The 22,912-nt window shown below is 52.0% G+C and overlaps 1 protein-coding gene across 1 annotated transcript in view; it reads left to right on the top strand.

The window, feature by feature from the left end:
• LOC116945064 (potassium channel subfamily T member 2-like) overlaps window positions 1-22,912 on the top strand; it is a 62,057-nt gene that overhangs the window by 11,035 nt on the left and 28,110 nt on the right. Inside the window, exons 2-3 of the mRNA XM_076068886.1 lie at window positions 13,768-13,847; window positions 15,398-15,497. Of these exons, the coding sequence (XP_075925001.1) occupies window positions 13,768-13,847; window positions 15,398-15,497 (180 nt within the window). The remainder of the gene's footprint in view (window positions 1-13,767; window positions 13,848-15,397; window positions 15,498-22,912) is intronic.

The following is a 22,912-nucleotide window of genomic DNA, read 5'->3' on the forward strand; positions in this document are numbered from 1 at the left end:
CCAGCCTAAATGTTTCTAACCGGCGAAGATGTTCCATTAGGGGGGTCCACGTTTCGCAAGCGTAGAGAAGGGAGGGAATGACCGTGGCCGAGAAGACCTGAAGCTTAGTGCGGAGCGACAGACCTGGTAGCTTCCACACAGCGTTACGCAACCAATGAAAATATATTGCCGCTCGACTGATTCGGAGTGAGACCTCTGCTGTTAAACTGGAGCCAGTCATAAGCACACTGCCCAGGTATGGGAAACTCTCCACTCTCTCCACAACTGCCCCATCACCGATTGGGAGTTGTGGGGGTGGAGTGTCCGATGGTACAAAATACCCAGGCAGGTGCTTAGTTTTGGTGGGGCTGATGGTAAGGCCCCACCTCTTAGTGGCACGCTCCAGTCTCAGCAGCAGCGTCTCCAACTCCTCCTCTGACTGAGCAGCTATTACCAAGTCATCAGCATACATAACTTGGTTGAGCAATAGGGAGCCATCCCTTGACCGCACCCGGGCATCGATTAGCCTCCCATTATATCTGTACCATATGGAGATTCCCCCGGTACAGCTATTGAAGGCTTCACGAACTACGTGGTCAAAATAGATGTTAAATAATGTGGGAGCCAGAGGACATCCCTGTCGCACCCCAAGGTGTACAGGGAATGGCTCTGACTCCCGGCCACGTAGTTTTACCCGGGCCCGCTCACCATCATGAAGGTCCTTAATGATCGTGAGCAGAGGGTCAGGTACTCCAAAAGCACGAAGAACGACCCAGAGCCCAGGCCTACTGATGGTATCATAGGCCTTGACCAGGTCAATAAAGCAGAGATGTAGGTCTTGTTGGAATTCCCTACACCTCTGCTGTAGCAGACGGACAGAAAATATGGCATCTGTGCAGGACCGCCCTTTCCTGAAACCGCATTGGGGCTCCGCAAGCCTCTCCTCAGCGTGCCTGGAAAGGCGATGCTGAATAATCCTTGCCAGGACCTTTCCCGGCACACTGAGGAGTGAGATGCCCCTGTAGTTGTTACAGTCTGTGCGGTCCCCCTTCTTAAAAAGGGGGACCACCAGGGCATCCTTCCAATCCTGCGGAACCCGTCCAGTGGTCCAGACTGTTGTTATGATGTCATATAGGGCAGTCTGTGCACAAACGCCACCCTCCCTCAGCATTTCGCTTGGGAGATCATCTCTGCCCGCTGCCTTTCCTGGTCTCAGACTCCGGATCGCCTTCAATACTTCATCAGCAGCTGGCACCTCAGCCAGCCACTTCCAGGGGGTGACTTCATCCAATATTTGAGGCACCGCAGCCTCAGCAGGGTCATCCTCACCTTGTGCCACGATGTTTTCCTGGCTGAGGGATTTTCCCTCCCCCAGGACCTCACAGAAATGCTCAGCAAATCTGCGAACCTGTTCCTGGGGGTCGGAAATTGGATCACCGTTTTTTCCCCTAATGATGGTAATAGGTGTGGCGCTGCAGGTTACTTTTTTGATGGAGTTAAATAGAGATTTGTGATCACGGGCCACTGAGGCAGACTCCATCTCCTCAGCAACCCGCGACCACCACCCATCCTTGCAGCGCCTCACGGCTCTCCGAACCTCCGAGCGAAGGCTGCGGTAAGCCTCCTCATTCTCTGACGTGGGATTCTGTAGCTGATGACAGTGGGCCTGTCGCTTTTTCTCAACCATCCTGAACAACTCCTCTGTCATCCAGGGTGTCTGGGGAGGTCTGGACCGCGTACCCAAAGCAGCCATTGCAGCTGCATGAGTCACAGTCCTAAACCTCGCCCATTTACCCTCGACATCAGGAGGAGTCGGGGACGATGCCAATCCCAGCCGCAAGCGATGATGAAATTCTCGCTTGCAACTTTCAACAGATAACTGAGACCAGGCCACTTTAGGTTGGAATGGGGTCCTGGGTGTACACCCACCACCGGAGTGGAAGAATGGCAGGCGCATCTTACAGATGACTAGTCGATGGTCAGAGGGCAGATCAGCTCCACGGTAGGTCCTGGTGTCAAGGACATGGGCTCGCATTCGCTGGTCCGTCACTATGTAGTCCAGCAGATGTTCTTGCTTGGACCCGGCATGCATCCATGATGTTGTGTGGATGCGCCGATGCCGGAACAGCGTGTTGGTAATTACAAGCCCATGGGCTGCACAAAAATCTAGCAGCCTCCTACCGTTGTTATTGAGCTGATCTGGCCCATGCCCTCCAATCACTCCAGACCAGGTGCCAGTATCATGACCAACTCGGGCATTGAAGTCACCCAACATGATGACTCTATCCCGAGGGGCCACTTTAGCCAGCACCTGTGACAGGAGGTCATAGAAGGCATCTGACTCATCGGCTTTGCCTGCATCCCTCCACGGATGTTCATCTTCGGTGGGGGCATAAGTAACCACGACCACCATTCCTCACCTCCGGTTGATGGGAAGGCGAGCCCAAAGTAGCCTGGGGCTTACAGCTTCCCACACCTCACCGCCACGCTCCCACGCCCCCTTCATTCTTTTGTTCAAAAGAAGACCCACACCCTGTTGTTTGGCAGTCTGCTGCCCCGAGTAGAGGACTGTCCACCCCTCATGGTGGCAGGAGCCAGAGCCGGTCCACCGGACCTCCTGAATGCCGCATAGATCCAGGCGGTACCGGTCCAGCTCCCGACAGAGGAGTGGCAGCCTCTCCTCTGCAGTGAGCGTTCGAACATTCCACGTGGCCAACCGTAGTGGCTTTTCGTTGTTTCTGGAGTAGCCCCGAGGGTAGGTATTCAATCTCCTGGCTCCGCCAATTGGGGTTTGGCCAGGAGACGTCATAGACGCCTGGCCCCCCGGGGCCTCCGGCACAAGCTTAGTTGTTACATATTTCAGTTTAATTCGTAGTTTCGTGGTAATTAATTGAAGGTGGAGGGGTTACCAGCCCCTCGCACCCGTCCAGAGCTCCCGTTTAGCCCCTGTGGTGGACACATATGCCATGAGGGGAGGAGCCAATCAAAATTGGATCTCCCCCCACAGCGCTGTCCACGACAGAGTTGCCCGTCCGGCACCGCGAGGAGGTAGGGGGTTGTTTTACACAGACACACACACTTAGACACACTCCCACACAGACACACACACACACTTAGACACACTATCATACACACACACTTAGACACTCTTACACAGACACACACACACTTAGACACACTCTCACACATACACACACTTAGACACACTATCACACAGACACACACACTTAGACACACTATCACACAGACACACTCACACACACTTAGACACACTCTCACACAGACACACACCCTTAGACACACTATGACACAAACACACACACTTAGACACACTCTCACACAAACACACACACTTAGACACACTCTCACACAGACACACACACACACTTAGACACACTATCACACAGACACACACACTTAGACACACTCTCACACAGACACACACACACACCTGGACACACTATCACACAGACACACACACTTAGACACACTCTCACACACACACTTAGACACTCTTACACAGACACACACACTTAGACACACTATCACACAGACACACACACTTAGACACACTCTCACACAGAGACACACACTTAGACACACTATCACCAGACACACACACTTAGACACACTCTCAAACAGACACACAGACACTTAGACACACTATCACACAGACACACACACTTAGACACACACACTTAGACACACTCTCACACAGACAGACACACACTTACACACTATCACACAGACACACACACTTAGACACACTCTCACACAGACACACACACTTAGACACACTCTCACACAGACACACACACAATTAGACACACTATCACACAGACACACACACTTAGACACACTCTCACACAGACACAAACACACACACTTAGACACACTATCACACAGACACACACACACACACACACTTAGACACACTATTACACAGACACACACACTTAGACACACTATCACACAGACACATATACTTAGACACAATATCACACAGACACACACTTAGACACACTATCACACAGACACACACACTTAAGCACACTCTCACACAGACACACACACACTTAGACACACTATCACACAGACACACACACTTAGACACCCTATCACACTGACACACACACACTTAGACACACTATCACACAGACACACACACACTTAGACACACTCTCACACAGACACACACACTTAGACACACTCTCACACAGACACACACACACACTTAGACACACTATTACACAGACACACACACTTAGACACACTATCACACAAACACACACACTTAGACACACTCTCACACAGACACACACACTTAGACACACTCTCACACAGACACACACACTTAGACACACTATCACACAGACACACATACTTAGACACACTCTCACACAGACACACACACACTTAGACACACTATCACACAGACACACACACTTAGACACACTATCACACAGACACACACACTTAGACACACTATCACACACACACTTAGACACACTCTCACACAGACCCACACACTTAGACACACTATCACACAGACACACTCACGCACTTAGACACACTATCACACAGACACACACACTTAGACACACTATCACACACACACACTTAGACACACTCTCAAACAGACACACACACTTAGACACACTATCACACAGACACACTCACGCACTTAGACACACTATCACACAAACACACACACTTAGACACACTATCACACAGACACTCACACTTAGACACACTATCACACAGACACACTCACTTAGACACACTATCACACAGACACACACACTTAGACACCCTATCACACTGACACACACACTTAGACACACTATCACACAGACACACACACACTTAGACACACTCTCACACAGACACACACACTTAGACACACTATCACACACACACACTTAGACACACTCTCACACAGACCCACACACTTAGACACACTATCACACAGACATACATAGTTAGACACACTCTCACACACACACACTTAGACACTCTTACACAGACACACACACACACTTATACACACTTTCACACAAACACACACACTTAGACACATTCTCACACAGACACACAGACACTTAGACACACTATCACACAGACACACACACTTAGACACACTCTCACACAGACACACACACTTAGACACACTCTCACACAGACACACACAATTAGACACACTATCACACACACACACTTAGACACTCTTACACAGACACACACACACACACTGAGACACACTCTCACACAGACACACACACATTTAGACACACTCTCACACAGACACACACACTTAGACACACTATCACACAGACACACACACTTAGACACTATCACACAGACACACTCACACACACTTAGACACACTATCACACAGACACACACCCTTAGACACACTATGACACAAACACACACACTTAGACACACTCTCACACAGACACACACACACTTAGACACACTATCACACACACAAACACACTTAGACACACTCTCACACAGACACACACACTTAGACACACTCTCACACAGACACACACACTTAGACACACTCTCACACAGGCACACACACAAACTTAGACACACTATCACACAGACACACACACTTAGACACACTCTCACACACACACACTTAGACACTCTTACACAGACACACACACTTAGACACACTATCACACGGACACACACACTTAGACACACTCTCACACAGAGACACACACTTAGACACACTATCACACGGACACACACACTTAGACACACTCTCACACAGAGACACACACTTAGACACACTATCACACAAACACACACCCTTAAACACACTATGACACAAACACACACACTTAGACACACTCTCACACAGACACACACACTTAGACACACTATCATACAGACACACACACTTAGACACACTATCACACAGACACACACACTTAAACACACTATCACACAGACACACACACTTAGACACACTCTCACACAGACACATACACACTTAGACACACTATCACACAGACACACACACTTAGACACCCTATCACACTGACACACACACACTTAGACATACTATCGACACACTCTCACACAGACACACACACTTAGACACACTCTCACACAGACACACACACACACACTTAGACACACTATTACACAGACACACACACTTAGACACACTATCACACAAACACACACACTTAGACACACTATCACACAGACACACATACTTAGACACACTCTCACACAGACACACACACACTTAGACACACTATCACACAGACACACACACTTAGACACACTATCACACAGACACACACACTTAGACACACTATCACACACACACTTAGACACACTCTCACACAGACCCACACACTTAGACACACTATCACACAGACACACACACTTAGACACACTATCACACAGACACACTCACTTAGACACACTATCACACACACACTTAGACATACTCTCACACAGACCCACACACTTAGACACACTATCACACAGACACACTCACGCACTTAGACACACTATCACACAGACACACACACTTAGACACACTATCACACACACACACTTAGACACACTCTCACACAGACACACACACTTAGACACACTATCACACAGACACACTCACGCACTTAGACACACTATCACACAAACACACACACTTAGACACACTATCACACAGACACTCACACTTAGACACACTATCACACAGACACACTCACTTAGACACACTATCACACAGACACACACACTTAGACACCCTATCACACTGACACACACACTTAGACACACTATCAAACAGACACACACACACACTTAGACACACTCTCACACAGACACACACACTTAGACACACTATCACACACACACTTAGACACACTCTCACACAGACCCACACACTTAGACACACTATCACACAGACATACATAGTTAGACACACTCTCACACACACACACTTAGACACTCTTACACAGACACACACACACACTTATACACACTTTCACACAAACACACACACTTAGACACACTCTCACACAGACACACAGACACTTAGACACACTATCACACAGACACACACACTTAGACACACTCTCACACAGACACACACACTTAGACACACTCTCACACAGACACACACACTTAGACACACTATCACACACACACTTAGACACTCTTACACAGACACACACACACACTGAGACACACTCTCACACAGACACACACACATTTAGACACACTCTCACACAGACACACACACTTAGACACACTATCACACAGACACACACACTTAGACACTATCACACAGACACACTCACACACACTTAGACACACTATCACACAGAAACACACCCTTAGACACACTATGACACAAACACACACACTTAGACACACTCTCACACAGACAAACACACTTAGACACACTCTCACACAGACACCACACACTTAGACACACTCTCACACAGACACACACACACTTAGACACACTATCACACAGACACACACACTTAGACACACTCTCACACAGGCACACACACAAACTTAGACACACTATCACACAGACACACACACTTAGACACACTCTCACACACACACACTTAGACACTCTTACACAGACACACACACTTAGACACACTATCACACGGACACACACACTTAGACACACTCTCAAACAGACACACAGACACTTAGACACACTATCACACAGACACACACACTTAGACAAACTATCACACAGACACACACTTAGACACACTCTCACACAGACACACACACTTAGACACACTATCATACAGACACACACACTTAGACACACTATCACACAGACACACACACACTTAGACACACTCTCACACAGACACAGACACTTAGACACACTCTCACACAGACACACACACTTAGACACACTCTCACACAGACACACTCACGCACTTAGACACACTATCACACAAACACACACACTTAGACACACTATCACACAGACACTCACACTTAGACACACTATCACACAGACACACTCAATTAGACACACTATCACACAGACACACATACTTAGACACCCTATCACACTGACACACACACTTAGACACACTATCACACAGACACACACACACACACTTAGACACACTCTCACACAGACACACACACTTAGACACACTATCACACACACACTTAGACACACTCTCACACAGACCCACACACTTAGACACACAATCACACAGACACACATAGTTAGACACACTCTCACACACACACACTTAGACACTCTTACACAGACACACACACACACTTATACACACTTTCACACAAACACACACACTTAGACACACTCTCACACAGACACACAGACACTTAGACACACTATCACACAGACACACACACTTAGACACACTCTCACACAGACACACACACTTAGACACACTCTCACACAGACACACACACTTAGACACACTATCACACACACACTTAGACACTCTTACACAGACACACACACTGAGACACACTCTCACACAGACACACACACATTTAGACACACTCTCACACAGACACACACACTTAGACACACTATCACACAGACACACACACTTAGACACTATCACACAGACACACTCACACACACTTAGACACACTATCACACAGACACACACCCTTAAACACACTATGACACAAACACACACACTTAGACACACTCTCACACAGACACACACACACTTAGACACACTATCACACAGACAAACACACTTAGACACACTCTCACACAGACACACACACTTAGACACACTCACACAGACACACACACACTTAGACACACTATCACACAGACACACACTTAGACACACTCTCACACAGGCACACACACACAAACTTAGACACACTATCACACAGACACACACACTTAGACACACTCTCACACACACACACTTAGACACTCTTACACAGACACACACACTTAGACACACTATCACACGGACACACACACTTAGACACACTCTCACACAGAGACACACACTTAGACACACTATCACACAAACACACACACTTAGACACACTCTCAAACAAACACACAGACACTTAGACACACTATCACACAGACACACACACTTAGACAAACTATCACACAGACACACACTTAGACACACTCTCACACAGACACACACACTTAGACACACTATCACACGGACACACACACTTAGACACACTCTCACACAGAGACACACACTTAGACACACTATCACACAAACACACACACTTAGACACACTCTCAAACAGACACACAGACACTTAGACACACTATCACACAGACACACACACTTAGACAAACTATCACACAGACACACACTTAGACACACTCTCACACAGACACACACACTTAGACACACTATCATACAGACACACACACTTAGACACACTATCACACAGACACACACACACTTAGACACACTCTCACACAGACACAGACACTTAGACACACTCTCACACAGACACACACACTTAGACACACTCTCACACAGACACACTCACGCACTTAGACACACTATCACACAAACACACACACTTAGACACACTATCACACAGACACTCACACTTAGACACACTATCTCACAGACACACTCAATTAGACACACTATCACACAGACACACACACTTAGACACCCTATCACACTGACACACACACTTAGACACACTATCACACAGACACACACACACACACTTAGACACACTCTCACACAGACACACACACTTAGACACACTATCACACACACACTTAGACACACTCTCACACAGACCCACACACTTAGACACACTATCACACAGACACACATAGTTAGACACACTCTCACACACACACACTTAGACACTCTTACACAGACACACACACACACTTATACACACTTTCACACAAACACACACACTTAGACACACTCTCACACAGACACACAGACACTTAGACACACTATCACACAGACACACACACTTAGACACACTCTCACACAGACACACACACTTAGACACACTCTCACACAGACACACACACTTAGACACACTATCACACACACACACACACTTAGACACTCTTACACAGACACACACACTGAGACACACTCTCACATAGACACACACACATTTAAACACACTCTCACACAGACACACACACTTAGACACACTATCACACAGACACACACACTTAGACACTATCACACAGACACACTCACACACACTTTGACAAACTATTACACAGACACACACCCTTAAACACACTATGACACAAACACACACACTTAGACACACTCTCACACAGACACACACACACTTAGACACACTATCACACAGACAAACACACTTAGACACACTCTCACACAGACACACACACTTAGACACACTCACACAGACACACACACACTTAGACACACTATCACACAGACACACACACTTAGACACACTCTCACACAGGCACACACACACAAACTTAGACACACTATCACACAGACACACACACTTAGACACACTCTCACACACACACACTTAGACACTCTTACACAGACACACACACTTAGACACACTATCACACGGACACACACACTTAGACACACTCTCACACAGAGACACACACTTAGACACACTATCACACAAACACACACACTTAGACACACTCTCAAACAGACACACAGACACTTAGACACACTATCACACAGACACACACACTTAGACAAACTATCACACAGACACACACTTAGACACACTCTCACACAGACACACACACTTAGACACACTATCATACAGACACACACACTTAGACACACTATCACACAGACACACACACACACTTAGACACACTCTCACACAGACACAGACACTTAGACACACTCTCACACAGACAGACACACTTGGACACACTATCACACAGATACACACACTTAGACACACTCTCACACAGACACAAACACACACACTTAGACACACTATCACACAGACACACACACACACTTAGACACACTCTCACATAGACACACACATTTAGACACACTCTCACACAGACACACACACACTTAGACACACTATCACACAGACACACACAATTAGACACACTCTCACACAGACACACACACTTAGACACACTATCACACAGAGACACACACACTTAGACACACTATCACACAGACACGCACACTTAGACACACTATCACACAGACACATATACTTAGACACAATATCACACAGAGCCACACACTTAGACACACTATCACACAGACACACACACTTAGCCACACTCTCACTCAGACACACACACTTAGACACACTATCACACAGACACACACACTTAGACACACTCTCACACACACTTAGACACTCTTACACAGACACACACACACACTTAGACACACTATCACACGGACACACACACTTAGACACACTCTCACACAGAGACACACATTTAGACACACTATCACACAAACACACACACTTAGACACACTCTCAAACAGACACACAGACACTTAGACACACTATCACACAGACACACACACTTAGACAAACTATCACACAGACACACACTTAGACACACTCTCACACAGACACACACACTTAGACACACTATCATACAGACACACACACTTAGACACACTATCACACAGACACACACACACTTAGACACACTCTCACACAGACACAGACACTTAGACACACTCTCACACAGACACACACACTTAGACACACAATCACACAGATACACACACTTAGACACACTCTCACACAGACACAAACACACACACTTAGACACACTATCACACAGACACACACACACACTTAGACACACTCTCACACAGACACACACATTTAGACACACTCTCACACAGACACACACACACTTAGACACACTATCACACAGACACACACAATTAGACACACTCTCACACAGACACACACACTTAGACACACTATCACACAGAGACACACACACTTAGACACACTATCACACAGACACATATACTTAGACACAATATCACACAGACACACACACTTAGACACACTATCACACAGACACACACACTTAGCCACACTCTCACACAGACACACACACTTAGACACACTATCACACAGACACACACACTTAGACACACTATCACACAGACACACACACTTAGACACACTATCACACAGACACACACACTTAGACACGCTATCACACACACACTTAGACACACTCTCACACAGACACACTCACGCACGCTCTCTCTCCGCGCACGCCGCTGCTGCAGGCGGGACCGCGCTATTTGGTCGCGCGCGCACTCGCGTCGCCATGGCAACGAGTTATCCACAAACGCATTTCCATGGCGACGCTAATGATGATTAGGATTCACGGAGCCCACCCGGACCCCCCGTAGAGCCGAGACCCCGCCTCCGGGGGTGAAGTCAACCAGGAGTCGACTCACTCAGAAAACGCCTCAATCAACAGTCGACTCATACAGGGTTCTACTCACCCAGAGGTCGACTCACACAGGGCTCGACTCACCCAGGGGTCGACTCACACAGGAAGTGCCTCACTAAGGGCCCGACTTACCAAGGGTCGACTCAAATAGGGCTCGACTCACCCAGGGGTCGACTCACCCCGAGTCGACTCACACAGTGCTCGACTCACCCAGAGTCGACTCACTTAGGGCTCGACTTACTTAGGGCTCGACTCACCCAGGGGTCGACTCACTTAGGGCTCGACTCACCCAGGGGTCGACTCACTTAGGGCTCAACTCACTTAGGGCTCGACTCACCCAGGGGTCGACTCACCCAGGGGTCGACTCACTTAGGGCTCGACTCACCCAGGGGTCGACTCACTTAGGGCTCGACTCACTTAGGGCTCGACTCACCCAGAGTCGACTCACTTAGGGCTCGACTCACCCAGGGGTCGACCCACCCAGAGTCGACTCACCCAGGGGTCGACTCACCCAGAGTCGACTCACCCAGGGGTCGACTCACCCAGGGGTCGACTCACTTAGGGCTCGACTCACCCAGGGGTCGACTCACTTAGGGCTAGACTCACCCAGGGGTCGACTCACCCAGGGGTCGACTCACCCAGAGTCGACTCACCCAGGGGTCGACTCACACAGGGGTCGACTCACACAGAGCTCGACTCACCCAGGGGTCGACTCACTTAGGGCTCGACTCACTTAGGGCTCGACTCATCCAGAGTCAACTCACTTAGGGCTCGACTCACACAGGGGTCGACTCACACAGAGTCGACTCACGCAGGGCTTGACTCAATTCGGGCTCGACTCACTCAAGGGTCGACTCACACAAGGCTTGACAAACTCAGGGGTCGATTCACCAGGCGTCGACTCACACAGCTGGACTCACCCAATGATTGACTCACCAAGGGTCGATTCATATGCTCGACTCATCCAAAACTCACCGAATAGAAATCAGAGCAAATGCAAGCAAATATAAATCAGGGCAAAAACAACTGCATTCGAGTATAAATGGGAAACAGTGCTTAAACATGAAACCGTATTGAATTAGATCCATGTCCTGGGTCGAAAGTCGGCTCGGACATTAATGACTATAAACGTCACTTACAGTCAAACTCAGATACAGAAACATCAACGCGAATTTGGAGTGACTGTTGCAAGAGACAAGGATATGAGATGGTGGGTTGCTTAGTGGGTGGGTGAGTGAGTTGAGCGAGTTGGTGGCTGAGTCAAACACAATGCAAGTTCTGGTACAGCATTGACAGCTGTCGGAGCTCGCTCACATCCCCTGTCCCCCACCCCCGCCCCTAGGGTGGAACTGGAGCTGCTCGCGAGTGAGAACTCATTCAAGGAGCGACTGAAACTCTTCTTCATCAAGAACCAGCGCTCCAGTGCGTGCCCGTGTGCGGCGGTCAGCGCTACGCGGCTCTACGAACCCGGCCACCCGAGTTCGATTCCCGCTCACGGCCAACACCGGTGACGATGATCTGAACCGGTCCTGGGTCTCCTCCCCTAGGTCGTCCCGGCCTCAAATGAGTACCTGGTGCGGTGTGTAGTAAACATCGCCACTGTGGAGACAAAGGCGGTCGTGCGTGGTGCTCGCCACCCACCCCCTCGTGTGCAGTGACGGCCTTGATAGGTGCACGCTCACAGCACTTGCCCCTCCATATGTTACGGCTGCGATACGGGGGTTCGTTTTCTTTCTGTACCACTACACGTGCATACGCGTCTCCTACCAGTTTATGTGCACCAGGTACACGAGTCGCCTACCAGTTTATGTGCACCAGGTACACGAGTCGTGTACCAGTTTATGTGCACCAGGTACACGAGTCGCCTACCAGTTTATGTGCACCAGGTACACGAGTCGCCTACCAGTTTATGTGCACCAGGTACACGAGTCGTGTACCAGTTTATGTGCACCAGGTACACGAGTCGCGTACCAGGCTATGTGCACCAGGTACACGAGTCGCGTACCAGGCTATGTGCACCAGGTACACGAGTCGCGTACCAGGCTATGTGCACCAGGTACACGAGTCGCCTACCAGTTTATGTGCACCAGGTACACGAGTCGTGTACCAGTTTATGTGCACCAGGTACACGAGTCGCCTACCAGTTTATGTGCACCAGGTACACGAGTCGCGTACCAGGCTATGTGCACCAGGTACACGAGTCGCCTACCAGTTTATGTGCACCAGGTACACGAGTCGTGTACCAGTTTATGTGCACCAGGTACACGAGTCGCGTACCAGGCTATGTGCACCAGGTACACGAGTCGCGTACCAGGCTATGTGCACCAGGTACACGAGTCGCGTACCAGGCTATGTGCACCAGGTACACGAGTCGCCTACCAGTTTATGTGCACCAGGTACACGAGTCGTGTACCAGTTTATGTGCACCAGGTACACGAGTCGCCTACCAGTTTATGTGCACCAGGTACACGAGTCGCGTACCAGGCTATGTGCACCAGGTACACGAGTCGCCTACCAGTTTATGTGCACCAGGTACACGAGTCGCGTACCAGGCTATATGCACCAGGTACACGAATCGCCTACCAGTTTATGTGCACCAGGTACACGAGTCGCGTACCAGGCTATGTGCACCAGGTACACGAGTCGCGTACCAGGCTATGTGCACCAGGTACACGAGTCGCCTACCAGTTTATGTGCACCAGGTACACGAGTCGCCTACCAGTTTATGTGCACCAGGTACACGAGTCGCGTACCAGTTTATGTGCACCAGGTACACGAGTCGCGTACCAGGCTATGTGCACCAGGTACACGAGTCGCGTACCAGTTTATATGCACCAGGTACACGAGACGCGTACCAGGCTATGTGCACCAGGTACACGAGTCGCGTACCAGTTTATGTGCACCAGGTACACGAGACGCGTACCAGGCTATGTGCACCAGCGCACGTGACCCATATACCCCCCCCACCCCAGGTCTGCGCGTGCGCCTCGTGTCCTTCTCGCTGCGCCTCGTCACGTGCCTCCTCTACATCGTGCGCGTGCTGCTGGACGAGCCCCGGGGGGGCGTCAAGTGGTGAGAGTGGGGGTGCAGGGGGGGGGTTAGAGGTGGGGGTGGAGGGGTCTGGTAGGGGCGGGGTCACGTCCCCACGGGGGCGGGGCTGGACCACCCGCGAGCCGTGTCAGGTCGCGGGCCCGGACACTGCCCGCGGGTCGCTCGCTGTTCACGTGCAGCTCGTGGCTACTGCAGTGATAATGATACAAGACAAAACTCAGCACATTCGTCATGTGCCACGGAAAATATCCACACACACACACGGGGTCCTGGAGACGCGGATACACAGGGTCCTAGAGATCCTGGTACACGGGGTCCTAGAGATCCTGGTACACGGGGTCCTAGAGATCCTGGTACACGGGGTCCTAGAGATCCTGGTACACGGGGTCCTAGAGATCCTGGTACACGGGGTCCTAGAGATCCTGGTACACGGGGTCCTGGAGATCCTGGTACACGGGGTCCTAGAGATCCTGGTACACGGGGTCCTGGAGATCCTGGTACACGGGGTCCTAGAGATTCTGGTACACGGGGTCCTGGAGACGCGGGTACACAGGGTCCTAGAGATCCTGGTACACGGGGTCCTAGAGATCCTGGTACACGGGGTCCTAGAGATCCTGGTACACGGGGTCCTGGAGACGCGGGTACACAGGGTCCTAGAGATCCTGGTACACGGGGTCCTAGAGATCCTGGTACACGGGGTCCTAGAGATCCTGGAACACGGGGTCCTAGAGATCCTGGTACACGGGGTCCTAGAGATCCTGGTACACGGGGTCCTAGAGATCCTGGTACACGGGGTCCTGGAGATCCTGGTACACGGGGTCCTAGAGATCCTGGTACACGGGGTCCTGGAGATCCTGGTACACGGGGTCCTAGAGATCCTGGGACATGGGGTCCTGGAGACGCGGGTACACAGGGTCCTAGAGAGCCTGGTACACGGGGTCCTAGAGATCCTGGTACACGGGGTCCTAGAGATCCTGGTACACGGGGTCCTAGAGATCCTGGTACACGGGGTCCTAGAGATCCTGGTACACGGGGTCCTAGAGATCCTGGTACACGGGGTCCTGGAGATCCTGGTACACGGGGTCCTAGAGATCCTGGTACACGGGGTCCTAGAGATCCTGGTACACGGGATCCTAGAGATCCTGGAACACGGGGTCCTGGAGATCCTGGTACACGGGGTCCTAGAGATCCTGGTATACGGGGTCCTGGAGACGCGGGTACACAGGGTCCTAGAGATTCTGGTACACGGGGTCCTAGAGATCCTGGGACACGGGGTCTAGGAGATCCTGATACACGGGGTCCTTGAGATCCTGGTACACGGGGTCCTAGAGATCGTGGTACACGGGGTCCTAGAGATCCTGGGACACGGGGTCTTGGAGATCCTGGTGCACGGGGTCCTAGAGATCCTGGTACACGGGGTCCTGGAGATCCTGGTACATGGGGTCCTAGAGATCCTGGTACACGGGGTCCTAGAGATCCTGGTACACGGGGTCCTAGAGATCCTGGGACACGGGGTCTTGGAGATCCTGATACAAGGGGTCCTACAGATATTGGTACACGGGGTCATAGAGATCCTGACACACGGGGTCCTAGAGATCCTGGTACACAGGGTCCTAGAGATCCTGGTTACACGGGGTCCTAGAGATCCTGGTATACGGGGTCCTAGAGATCCTGGTACACGGGGTCCTAGATATCCTGGTACACGGGGTGCTAGAGTTACTGGTACACGGGGTCCTAGAGATCCTGGTACACGGGGTCCTAGAGATCCTGGTACACGGGGTCCTAGAGATCCTGGTACACGGGGTCCTAGAGATCCTGGTACACGGGGTCCTGGAGATCCTGGTACACGGGGTCCTAGAGATCCTGGTACACGGGGTCCTAGAGATCCTGGTACACGGGATCCTAGAGATCCTGGAACACGGGGTCCTGGAGATCCTGGTACACGGGGTCCTAGAGATCCTGGTATACGGGGTCCTGGAGACGCGGGTACACAGGGTCCTAGAGATTCTGGTACACGGGGTCCTAGAGATCCTGGGACACGGGGTCTAGGAGATCCTGATACACGGGGTCCTTGAGATCCTGGTACACGGGGTCCTAGAGATCGTGGTACACGGGGTCCTAGAGATCCTGGGACACGGGGTCTTGGAGATCCTGGTGCACGGGGTCCTAGAGATCCTGGTACACGGGGTCCTAGAGATCCTGGTACACGGGGTCCTAGAGATCCTGGTACACGGGGTCCTGGAGATCCTGGTACACGGGGTCCTAGAGATCCTGGTACACGGGGTCCTAGAGATCCTGGTACACGGGGTCCTAGAGATCCTGGGACACGGGGTCTTGGAGATCCTGATACAAGGGGTCCTACAGATATTGGTACACGGGGTCATAGAGATCCTGACACACGGGGTCCTAGAGATCCTGGTACACGGGGTCCTAGAGATCCTGGTTACACGGGGTCCTAGAGATCCTGGTATACGGGGTCCTAGAGATCCTGGTACACGGGGTCCTAGATATCCTGGTACACGGGGTGATAGAGTTACTGGTACACGAGGTCCTAGAGATCCTGGTACACGGGGTTCTAGAGATCCTGGTACACGGGGTCCTAGAGTTCGTGGTACACGGGGTCCTGGAGATCCTGATACACGGGGTCCTGGAGATCCTGGTACACGGGGTCCTAGAGATCCTGGTACACGGAGTCCTAGAGATCCTGGTACACGGGGTTCTGGAGATCCTGGTACATGGGGTCCTAGATATCCTGGTACACGGGGTCTTGGAGATCCTGGTACACGGGGTCCTAGAGATCCTGGTACACGGGGTCCTAGAGATCCTGGTACACGGAGTCCTGGAGATCCTGGTACACGGGGTCCCAGAGATCCTGGTACACGGGGGTCCTAGAGATCCTGGTACACGGGGTCCTAGAGATCCTGGGACACGGGGTCTTGGAGATCCTGATACACGGGGTCCTAGAGATCCTGGTACACGGGGTCCTAGAGATCCTGGTACACGGGGTCCTAGAGATCCTGGTACACGGGGTCCTAGAGATCCTGGTACACGGGGTCCTAGAGATCCTGGTACACGGGGTCCTGGAGATCCTGGTACACGGGGTCCTAGAGATCCTGGTACACGGGGTCCTGGAGATCCTGGTACACGGGGTCCTAGAGATCCTGGTACACGGGGTCCTGGAGACGCGGGTACACAGGGTCCTAGAGATCCTGGTACATGGGGTCCTAGAGATCCTGGTACACGGGGTCCTGGAGATCCTGGTACACGGGGTCCTGGAGACGCGGGTACACAGGGTCCTAGAGATCCTGGTACACGGGGTCCTAGAGATCCTGGTACACGGGGTCCTAGAGATCCTGGTACACGGGGTCCTAGAGATCCTGGTACACGGGGTCGTAGAGATCCTGGTACACGGGGTCCTGGAGATCCTGGTACACGGGGTCCTAGAGATCCTGGTACACGGGGTCCTGGAGATCCTGGTACACAGGGTCCTAGATATCCTGGTACACGGGGTCCTAGAGATCCTGGTACACGGGGTCCTGGAGATCCTGGTACACGGGGTCCTAGAGATCCTGGTACACGGGGTCCTGGAGACGCGGGTACACAGGGTCCTAGAGATCCTGGTACACGGGGTCCTAGAGATCCTGGTACACGGGGTCCTAGAGATCCTGGTACACGGGGTCCTAGAGATCCTGGTACACGGGGTCCTAGAGATCCTGGTACACGGGGTCCTAGAGATCCTGGTACACGGGGTCCTGGAGATCCTGGTACACGGGGTCCTAGAGATCCTGGTACACGGGGTCCTAGAGATCCTGGTACACGGGATCCTAGAGATCCTGGAACACGGGGTCCTGGAGATCCTGGTACACGGGGTCCTAGAGATCCTGGTACACGGGGTCCTGGAGACGTGGGTACACAGGGTCCTAGAGATCCTGGTACACGGGGTCCTAGAGATCCTGGTACACGGGGTCCTAGAGATCCTGGGACACGGGGTCTAGGAGATCCTGATACACGGGTCCTTGAGATCCTGGTACACGGGGTCCTAGAGATCGTGGTACACGGGGTCCTAGAGATCCTGGGACACGGGGTCTTGGAGATCCTGGTGCACGGGGTCCTAGTGATCCTGGTACATGGGGTCCTAGAGATCCTGGTACACGGGGTCCTAGAGATCCTGGTACACGGGGTCCTGGAGATCCTGGTACACGGGGTCCTAGAGATCCTGGTACACGGGGTCCTAGAGATCCTGGTACACGGGGTCCTAGAGATCCTGGGACACGGGGTCTTGGAGATCCTGATACACGGGGTCCTACATATATTGGTACACGGGGTCATAGAGATCCTGACACACGGGGTCCTAGAGATCCTGGTACACGGGGTCCTAGAGATCCTGGTTACACGGGGTCCTAGAGATCCTGGTACACGGGGTCCTAGAGATCCTGGTACACGGGGTCCTAGATATCCTGGTACACGGGGTGCTAGAGTTACTGGTACACGAGGTCCTAGAGATCCTGGTACACGGGGTTCTAGAGATCCTGGTACACGGGGTCCTAGAGTTCTTGGTACACGGGGTCCTGGAGATCCTGATACACGGGGTCCTGGAGATCCTGGAACACGGGGTCCTAGAGATCCTGGTACACGGAGTCCTAGAGATCCTGGTACATGGGGTTCTGGAGATCCTGGTACACGGGGTCCTAGATATCCTGGTACCCGGGGTCTTGGAGATCCTGGTACACGGGGTCCTAGAGATCCTGGTACACGGGGTCCTAGAGATCCTGGTACACGGAGTCCTGGAGATCCTGCTACACGGGGTCCTAGAGATCCTGGTACACGGGGGTCCTAGAGATCCTGGTACACGGGGTCGTAGAGATCCTGGGACACGGGGTCTTGGAGATCCTGATACACGGGGTCCTAGAGCTCTTGGTACACGGGGTCCTAGAGATCCTGGCACACGGGGTCCTAGAGATCCTGGTACACGGGGTCCTAGAAATCCTGGTTACACGGGGTCCTAGAGATCCTCGTACACGGGGTCCTAGAGATCCTGGTACACGGGGTCCTAGATATCCTGGTACACGGGGTGCTAGAGTTACTGGTACACGAGGTCCTAGAGATCCTGGTACACGGGGTTCTAGAGATCCTGGTACACGGGGTCCTAGAGTTCTTGGTACACGGGGTCTTGGAGATCCTGCGACATGGGGTCCTGGAGATCCTGGTACACGGGGTCCTAAGATCCTGGTACACGGCATCCTAGAGATCCTGGTACACGGGGTTCTGGAGATCCTGGTACACGGGGTCCTAGAGATCCTGGTACAGGGGGTCTTGGAGATCCTGGTACACGGGGTCCTAGAGATCCTGGTACACGGGGTCCTGGACATCCTGGCACACGGGGTCCTAGAGATCCTGGTACACGGGGTCCTAGAGATGCTGGTACACGGGGTCCGAGAGATCCTGGTACACGGGGTCCTAGAGATCCTGGTACACGGGGTCCTAGAGATCCTGGTACACGGGGTTCTGGAGATCCTGGTACACGGGGTCCTGGAGATCCTGGTACACGGGGTCCTAGAGATCCTGGTACACGGGGTCCTGGAGATCCTGGTACACGGGGTCCTGGAGATCCTGGTACACGGGGTCCTAGAGATCCTGGTACACAGGGTCCTGGAGATCCTGGTACACGGAGTCCTGGTTATCCTGGTACACGGGGTCCTGGAGATCCAGGTACACGGGGTCCTAGAGATCTTGGTACACGGGGTCCCTGAGGTGCAGGTACACGGGGTCCTGTAGATCCTGGTACACATTGTCCTAGAGATCCTGGTACACGGGGTTCTGGAGATCCTGGTACACGGGGTCTTGGAGATCCTGATACACGGGGTCCTACATATATTGGTACACGGGGTCATAGAGATCCTGACACACGGGGTCCTAGAGATCCTGGTACACGGGGTCCTAGAGATCCTGGTTACACGGGGTCCTAGAGATCCTGGTACACGGGGTCTTAGAGATCCTGGTACACGGGGTCCTAGATATCCTGGTACACGGGGTGCTAGAGTTACTGGTACACGAGGTCCTAGAGATCCTGGTACACGGGGTTCTAGAGATCCTGGTACACGGGGTCCTAGAGTTCTTGGTACACGGGGTCCTGGAGATCCTGATACACGGGGTCCTGGAGATCCTGGAACACGGGGTCCTAGAGATCCTGGTACACGGAGTCCTAGAGATCCTGGTACACAGGGTTCTGGAGATCCTGGTACACGGGGTCCTAGATATCCTGGTACACGGGATCTTGGAGATCCTGGTACACGGGGTCCTGGAGATCCTGGTACACGGGGTCCTAGAGATCCTGGTACACGGGGTCCTGGAGATCCTGGTACACGGGGTCCTAGAGATCCTGGTACACGGGGTCCTGGAGACGCGGGTACACAGGGTCCTAGAGATCCTGGTACATGGGGTCCTAGAGATCCTGGTACACGGGGTCCTAGAGATCCTGGTACACGGGGTCCTGGAGACGCGGGTACACAGGGTCCTAGAGATCCTGGTACACGGGGTCCTAGAGATCCTGGTACACGGGGTCCTAGAGATCCTGGTACATGGGGTCCTAGAGATCCTGGTACACGGGGTCGTAGAGATCCTGGTACACGGGGTCCTGGAGATCCTGGTACACGGGGTCCTAGAGATCCTGGTACACGGGGTCCTGGAGATCCTGGTACACAGGGTCCTAGATATCCTGGTACACGGGGTCCTAGAGATCCTGGTACACGGGGTCCTGGAGATCCTGGTACACGGGGTCCTAGAGATCCTGGTACACGGGGTCCTGGAGACGCGGGTACACAGGGTCCTAGAGATCCTGGTACACGGGGTCCTAGAGATCCTGGTACACGGGGTCCTAGAGATCCTGGTACACGGGGTCCTAGAGATCCTGGTACACGGGGTCCTAGAGATCCTGGTACACGGGGTCCTAGAGATCCTGGTACACGGGGTCCTGGAGATCCTGGTACACGGGGTCCTAGAGATCCTGGTACACGGGGTCCTAGAGATCCTGGTACACGGGATCCTAGAGATCCTGGAACACGGGGTCCTGGAGATCCTGGTACACGGGGTCCTAGAGATCCTGGTACACGGGGTCCTGGAGACGTGGGTACACAGGGTCCTAGAGATCCTGGTACACGGGGTCCTAGAGATCCTGGTACACGGGGTCCTAGAGATCCTGGGACACGGGGTCTAGGAGATCCTGATACACGGGTCCTTGAGATCCTGGTACACGGGGTCCTAGAGATCGTGGTACACGGGGTCCTAGAGATCCTGGGACACGGGGTCTTGGAGATCCTGGTGCACGGGGTCCTAGTGATCCTGGTACATGGGGTCCTAGAGATCCTGGTACACGGGGTCCTAGAGATCCTGGTACACGGGGTCCTGGAGATCCTGGTACACGGGGTCCTAGAGATCCT

This window comes from Petromyzon marinus, chromosome 22 (genome assembly GCF_048934315.1).
Source record: "Petromyzon marinus isolate PM22_M1 ecotype Great Lakes invasive population chromosome 22, UKy_Petmar_22M1.pri1.0, whole genome shotgun sequence".
NCBI lineage: Eukaryota > Metazoa > Chordata > Hyperoartia > Petromyzontiformes > Petromyzontidae > Petromyzon > Petromyzon marinus.